The sequence below is a fragment of the Spermophilus citellus genome, assembly GCF_964194105.1.
Source record: "Spermophilus citellus genome assembly, chromosome: 3".
Classification (NCBI taxonomy): Eukaryota; Metazoa; Chordata; class Mammalia; order Rodentia; family Sciuridae; genus Spermophilus; species Spermophilus citellus.
In genome coordinates this window covers 219,235,924-219,243,529 of record NC_138184.1, presented here as the reverse complement: position 1 = coordinate 219,243,529, position 7,606 = coordinate 219,235,924, and the positions used below count along the sequence as shown (strand labels likewise).

The 7,606-nt window shown below is 40.2% G+C and overlaps 1 protein-coding gene across 1 annotated transcript; it reads left to right on the top strand.

The window, feature by feature from the left end:
- Positions 1-3,762: 3,762 nt before the first annotated feature.
- On the top strand, positions 3,763-6,381 carry LOC308643499 (serine protease 58-like; the record flags this gene model as incomplete). The annotated part of the gene is made up of 5 exons (XM_081283328.1): positions 3,763-3,838; positions 4,551-4,689; positions 4,885-5,141; positions 6,007-6,146; positions 6,232-6,381. The coding sequence occupies 5 exons, from the start codon at positions 3,763-3,765 to the stop codon at positions 6,379-6,381; spliced, it is 762 nt and encodes a 253-aa protein (XP_081139454.1).
- Positions 6,382-7,606: the final 1,225 nt, after the last annotated feature.

The window sequence follows — 7,606 nt, the reverse complement described above, 5'->3', positions numbered from 1 at the left end:
GGTGCCTGTTCCCCATCCCCTCAGTCTGATCTCTTCATGTTTTCTACACTGGATAAACAATTCTTCATCTTTTCTCTTCATGAACATGGTTGAAGGGGAATATATTCAATAAAAACAAAAAGGCACCAGAAATGTGTCATGTCTGCTGCTTTCTTTATCATGTGAACTTTGAAATGATGAGAAATTTAGCAACACCCCAACTATTTGTTCATTCATACAAAAATCATGGTACCACCAATTATTTAGTACACACTGCATTCGCTGGAGGTACATGCAAGGGTATGGAATGACCTTTGTCATTGGTTAGTCCATTCTTGTAGCAACTGTGATCATGGAGTTGAACAATAATCTCTAAGGGCATAAATCTAAGCATTTAGGTGGAATCACAGGAGGAACCATCAAGGAGGCAGACCATTGGGGAGGTATCAGAAAAGCAAATAAAAGTGTGAAAGTGTGATATGTTCTGGAAAAATACACAGAAATGAGTAGCACCTGAAGGTAGAAAATAAATGATAGAATGTAGTAAGATTCCATGTATTCTATAACCGCTGGCCCCATTCAAAATGTGAGTCTCTCCCAACCTGCTTTCTTTCCCAGCTTTGTCCCTGTGTCCCCCACTTCTGGTGCTGATTCCTTGCCCCCTTAATGAATCACATCTGTATTTGTGACCCCATGATTTAAAAAAAATAAAGCCCTCAACTGAGCATGTCTTGAAATGTCTATAGCAGTTAATTCTGTATTTTGCAAGTCAATTGTCAATTGTTTGCCTAACTTCACAGCACCATTTCAGAGCATCTCCTCTCTTCTCACACCTTGGATGCAATGCTCAATTTTAGCAAATGCCTTCTGGCTTGGGAGCAGGGAAGACATCTTCTACGACAGCTGCCACCACCAAATCTGCAAACATACCTATCTCCCCTAACTTCCTTACAGACTTGCTTTATTGATGAATATCTTCTTTTTGGCTTGAATTTATTTATGAATGTATTTGTATGCATATATTTGCATGCATATAATTTATTTATGCATGTATTTGAGCGTTTATTATTTCTATATGTAGGGAAACTTCAAGACCCTTCTAGTTATTTTGAAATAGATCATAAGATACCATATTCTACACTATTCACTGCCGTAGAATATAAGAACAAATTTCTCCTGTGTGTTTTGGTACCTCCTATCTGACCTTTCCTCTCTGAAGACTTCTTCCTGCCATCACTTAAACCAGATAAATCCTCTCAAAGACATGCTTCCTAGACCCGCTCCCTGACTGCTCTCTCTTCAGTTGTAGGTTTTCTGAAATATCTGTTCTGTGTCTCTGGTCTGTCTCTCCTTGCTGGTGTCTCTGCTCATACTCTGCTCTTTTGACCTGGTTCATCTTTCCAGAGACTTCTCATCTGTTCAGTTGTCTAGTTTCTACTGATCCTTCAAGTCTCAGAAATCACTTCCCAAAGGGCATCTTCTTTTAAATGTTTCTCTGCCCCACTTCACTTCCCACACCATGACATTCATGATGATGATTTTTATGACATCTGTCTCCTTAATTAGACTATGATACTCGAGCACAAGATCCTCATCTCCCTTACCATTAAATCATTGATATCTGAGAAAACACCAGCCCACAGGATACATTTGTATTAACTTTCCAATGCTGCATTAAAATCCTAACCAGAGACAGCACGGCTTCAAACATCATCATACATTTATCATCTTACAGTTTTAGTCCAGGCCAGACTTAACTGCATTGTCTTAACAAGCCTGCAGGGGAAGAATTTGCTTCTGTGCTTACGCAAGTGGAATAATTCATTTTCTTGTGGTTATATGACACAGGACCTTGAGTCTCTGCTGGCTGTCAGCTGAAAGCCAGACTCAGATCCTTATGCTATCCCTTAGTTGACAAAGGTTCCCAACCATTGTGTATCCTCAAAATGGCTTCCTAAACAGCTACTACTTCATCAAACCAGCATTAAGATCCTGTATTTCTACACTAGCTACACACACACACACACACACACACACACACACACACACACTTTGTTATAAATAACACAATCATTTGGGTGACACCCCATCACCTTGACTACATTCTTGAATGTGGTGCTCACATTCAAGGGAAGGGGATTGTATAGGGCATAAACATGGGGCTTGGATCCATACCCCAAAAGATTCAATAATTTTTTGTCAAATCATGAATTTCTTGGCTCCTTATCTCCTATAAAGAATTAGGTGAGTCTTATGCTACACAGGTGAGGCTTATGTAAAAAAGCTTTCATTATGTGATTCTCACTTATCTATCTTCCTGAGAACTCTTTCTTCAACACTTGATTATAGTTCCACAAACATGACATATTGTTGTAGGTCTTCACATCTTTGCTAAAGTTTTTCCCTCTCCGTGGGCTGGTTTTTCTCTTCTGTTTATACTATATGAGCTCTCAACCTTTCTGTAAGACCCAAGTAAAGTGTAATACCTGGGGACCCCTTTCTAACACACCATGTAGAGTAGAAAGTACCTTGAATTTTTTACACTAAGACACATACCGGGATTTTACAAAACCTTCTCTCCAGCATTTTACGAAATTTTCCATGCATACAAAAACACTAGAAGAATTACAGTATGTCCACCAAGACTCTACCACTGAGTAGTCTGTTCTTATTAACATCTTTCACTGTGGTACACTTGCTGCAATCAATGAACCAATATTGATGTATAATTATTAAATAATTTCCTCAAATTGTACAGGTATGTGGGTATTGTCAAATGTATAATGTTGTGTATACCATTCCTGTATTATACAAAATAACTGCACTGCCCTAAAATTCCCCTATGATCAACCTATTCATCCATCTTTCTCCCCAAGCCCTGACAACCCTTGATCTGTCTCTGTAATTTTGCCTTTTTTAGAATGCCACTAATTGGAGTCATAACTTTTATATTCTTTTCAGACTGCCTTCTTCTCTTAACAAAACATGTTTAAAAATTTTTCGCAATATTTCACTTTGCGTCCGCACCGACCTGTTTATCCACTTAACTCTGCAGCACATTTGGTTTTCTTCCAAGATTGGTGATTTTGAATAAAGTTTCCATAAACATCCATGTGCAGACTTATTTGTGGACAGAAGTTTTCAACTCATTTGGGTAATAATGAGTGTCACTGGTGGATTCTACGTCAAGGCCATGTTTAGATTTGTAAGTAAATGGTCACTATTTTCTTTAATGGCTCTATCATTTTGCACTTAGCAGCAATAGATTCCCAGCATCAGTTCAAGAGGTAAAGAAAGAAAGGGACTAAGGTATCTCAAAGAGGAATTTAGTGTTAGGCAGAGGGAGCTATGTCAGTGCCAGAGGCCTGAGCACGTCCAGCCAGTGTCACACAAATGGGGCTCAGCATCACAGAGACAGGAGGGGTCAGTGTAGTTCAGACAGAAAACAGCCTGCAGACACCCGACAGGACAGGGCTGTGGAGACACTGCGAACTGAAACTTTGTCAGGTTATGTAATTCCTTGCCTGAAAGGAGCAGCTGGAGGGACCCAGGATTCCAGAAATACTTTCTGCTGTGTCAGGGACAGAGTCACCAACCTTGTTTCCTTTCCCTCCAACAGCAGAAACCAACCCCCTCGTTTGACAGATGAACACCATTTTGGTAACTGAATCCTGACACTGAAAGAGTTTGGATAAGACTTTTATTTCAACCCTAGAGCTCCTCTTGTTTATCTGATTTAATACTTTCCCCATCCTCCTCTCCTTGTTTCCCAGAGACTCTGAGATGAAACGTATCCTGGCAAAAGGCTCTCCCACTGTCATGAAGCTCATCCTCATCTGGGCTCTCTCACACCTGTCTCGTGAGTATCTGCCCAGCTGGCTTCGTGTTCACCAAAGAGAAATCCTGGGGGAAAAGTGAAAGATGGGTCAAGACAGGAGACACCAGGGCAGACTTGAGATGTAGGACTGATTCTCGGTCCCCACCAACTCTCTCCCTGTAATAGTGCCTGCCTGCCTGACTTGAGGTTGTTGGTTTGTATGCTTCTGGGGAGTCCAGGACATTGACACCCCAACCAGAACCACTCCTAAGAAAGAGCTGACTCTGGACCTTTCTGGACCAGGATTAATGTTGGGGTGAGAGAATGGGAGTGAGGCAAGGATTTCCCAATTCATGGGCACCGCAGAGCATGAAACAGTCCTTTGTATTGGTGCATAGGTCATTCTGCTTGCATTATTTTTTGGAGAAAATAAATAAGACTTGTGAAAGTATTCTAAAATTGGCAAAGAAAAAAAAGTTGGTTTAATATTACATACACTGGATTTAGAAAGTATTTAAGAAAGCTTATTTGAAGAATATTTATTGTCACTTAAAAGGGCAAACACCTTTTTATTTTTTAAACATATGTTTCTATCATTATTTTCTTCATGTTTAGAACAGAATCAATTTATAGGTTTAGTTTATACTTAAAGATATCAAGAGAAGGTTGGAGAAGCCTATTAAATAATTCTCCTTTGGTTTTTCAGTGACTATTGAGAAATCTCAGAATTTCTTGTTGATGTCTCTCTTTCCAGTTGCCTTTGCCTATAATCCAGAGTACACAGGTGCCATTACCCCCTCTTACTTGGTCTACTTGAAATCCGATTACTTGCCCTGTGTAGGAGCCCTGATCCATCCACTTTGGGTAATCACAGCTGCACATTGCAACTTGCCGTGAGTAAAAAGCCACACTACTGTTTGGGTTTTCAGGTAGGACACCGCCCAGAACTATCTCCCAATTAAATGGGGTTAGAAAGATCTTTGAGGGGCATTCAGTGGCAGAGGAAAACATCTGTGGGCTAGTGAAGGCCCATAGGATGGAGAAGCCACCTATGTTAAGTACTGTTGTGAACATCTATATCGTTCCAGGAAGCTCCAAGTGGTGTTGGGGATCACAGACCCTTCAGATAGCAGGGAACGTTATGTGCAGGTGGTCGGCTATGAGAAGATGATTCATCATCCTTACTTCTCAGTCTCATCTATCCAAAATGACGTCATGTTAATCAAGCTGAAAAAAGTGATTAATCTCAATAACTATGTGAAACTGGTCAAACTCCCCAACCATCCTGTCCGTGTGAATACCATGTGCATGGTCACCACCTGGGGCTACAACATTTGTGATGTCTGTGAGTCTGTAATATGTGTGATGTCTGCTGAATTCAATGGCATTCTCTTGAAATTAGCCATGCTTCTGAACGCTCTCATCTCAGCTTCTGCAATTCTGCTAAATGAAGCTTTTCCCAGGCCTCCAAATTCATCCCTTTCAGATCATTCCCTTTCCCTTTCCATTACTCAAGGAATCCTTTAAGCCATTTTCCTGCTGTATCTTTTTATCATCTCTGCTTTCATGCATGATAGAAGTGGTTTCAGTGGAAAGAAGCAATAAAGAAACTTAGAGCCTTGAAATAGATAAATAAAAAAAATAAAAATAAATAAATAAAAATAAAATATAAGCACAAGAAATATACCTAATCCTGTGCTAAATCGGAACTCCCTTATGCAAGATGCAGGAGATGACCTAGTTTAACTTACAAAGTATTTTAAACTGAGAACATTCTAGATACTATTCATTTTTTCAGAAAACTGTCAAAGGGTACCATCATTTTTATCAATGAATTTTGAAACTAAATATTCTACCTAAGCTTTCTTCTATGTCTTAAAATTAAAATTTCTCGAAAAAAAGTCAAGTTAACATAGCTTTCTGTTACCTGTCTGCCAGCTAGCTTAGCCCAAAATTTTCATGCAAATCCTAATAGACTGTCAGTAGCTATTCATTTAAACACATTCATAAAGAGACAAGCACTTGTATCATAAGAAATTGTTAATGTGGTAACCTGTATCCAGGTCATCCTGACTACCACAGTCGTCCTATTCACACAATATTTTCTTTTTTACAATAGAAAGAGAAATAAGTTGAAAAAGAGAGAAAGTAAAGCTGATTCAGTATGTAGGAAAACTGTTGAGGAAGTCCAACTTCTCTCTTTTCTGTAGCCAAGGAACCTGACTCACTGCAGAATGTGAACATCTCTGTAATCTCTGAGAAAGATTGTCAAGGAGGCTACAGAACCCAAACCATCAAGCAGAATATGTTCTGTGTGGGCATCGTGCCAGGAAGGAGGGTGCCTTGCAGGGTAAATGTTCTAATTACTTCTGCCTTAACTCCCCCCTTCCTTGTGGAAACTGTGGAAGGTAACCTGGTTTTCTTTCTGCTGGCAGGAAGTCTCAGCAGCCCCCGCAGTCTGCCATGGAGTACTCTACGGAATCCTGTCTTTTGCAGATGGATGTGTCTTGAGAGCCGATGTTGGCATCTATGCTAGTATTTTTCACTACTTGTCCTGGATTCAAAGTACAATCCAAAACAACTGAGGGTTCCACAGCAGGAATTCCACAGCATGTGACACAGCATCTCCCATGTCCAACCTCAGAATTAATTAAATGGATTCCTGGGATGGTGCCATGTATAACTCTTACTTGTTCACTCATACACAGCAACCCTTTCCTCCCACATAAATGAAGATGGAAAACTTAAAACTTCTTAGACCACTTGGGTTATTGAAGTGGACATGGTATTCTCTCCAACAGACAAAAGGGCCACTCCATCGTCACGTGGGGTATCCCACTTTCTATTACTTCCTGAGTTACACAATATGTGTTTTTGGAAACTTAACACAACAATTGGAAAGAGGCATTCTAACAAGGAGTGGGCTAAATAGAAGAATGGGTGGGGAGAAGTGTTTAAACATGGGGACTGTGAGGGCATTGCACTTCATTTCTGTGTGTCCACATAGGATTCTACACCAGGCATGGATAGATTTCACCCAGTCTTTTTGCAGGATTCTGGGTGTCTACTTGAGACAAATGAGGTTGCTATAAAAGTTACTTGGGGTTTGTGATGTGGCAGACAAACAGAATCCAGGCCCAATTTTCTTAATGCAAGCTTGCCTCTTATATTACAGCATTTGGCCTAGAAGCTCTACTTTCTCCTGGCTGTCACTCTGGCTTCTTTCTTTCCTCTTTACTTTTCTTTTCATCTTAACTCTGCAGCTTTGGTAACCACCAGAGCATTTTAATGTGTAGGTTTACAGGAGAGAGTTCTGTGGCTATTTGACTGAGGGTTAACAAAGCAGAAGCTAAAAACAGGTTCCAGTAAGTTCAGCCTATGGCCACTAGCTTTTCAGTACAGCTGGGGCAGAAGAGAACCTGTCTCAGGAAACCCAAGTTCCAACAATACATTGTCCTCTCAAAGGTTCTAAAACCACCGAATCAGTTATGCCTAGCTTGGGATGCTTAGAAGAAGAGTTTTGTGTATGAATTATTAAGCACAATTATGAGAGCTTCACATTCATATATTTCATTAACTAAAATTTTAGTTAATGGAGAAATAAGTGGCATTGAAACAATTTTGCAAGAGACCACCTCAACCTCTGAGGATGTTTCTCAGCTTGAACTGGTGCAAAGATTTCAACAGGTCACATTAATGCTGTATAAGACCAGTTGATTCTGGGTAGCAACAAATGTGAGGTCCCTGAATTCCACGGACCTGTGTGCCATCCCCAGGTTTCACCATGAGCACTAGGAGGGGACTTCCTCA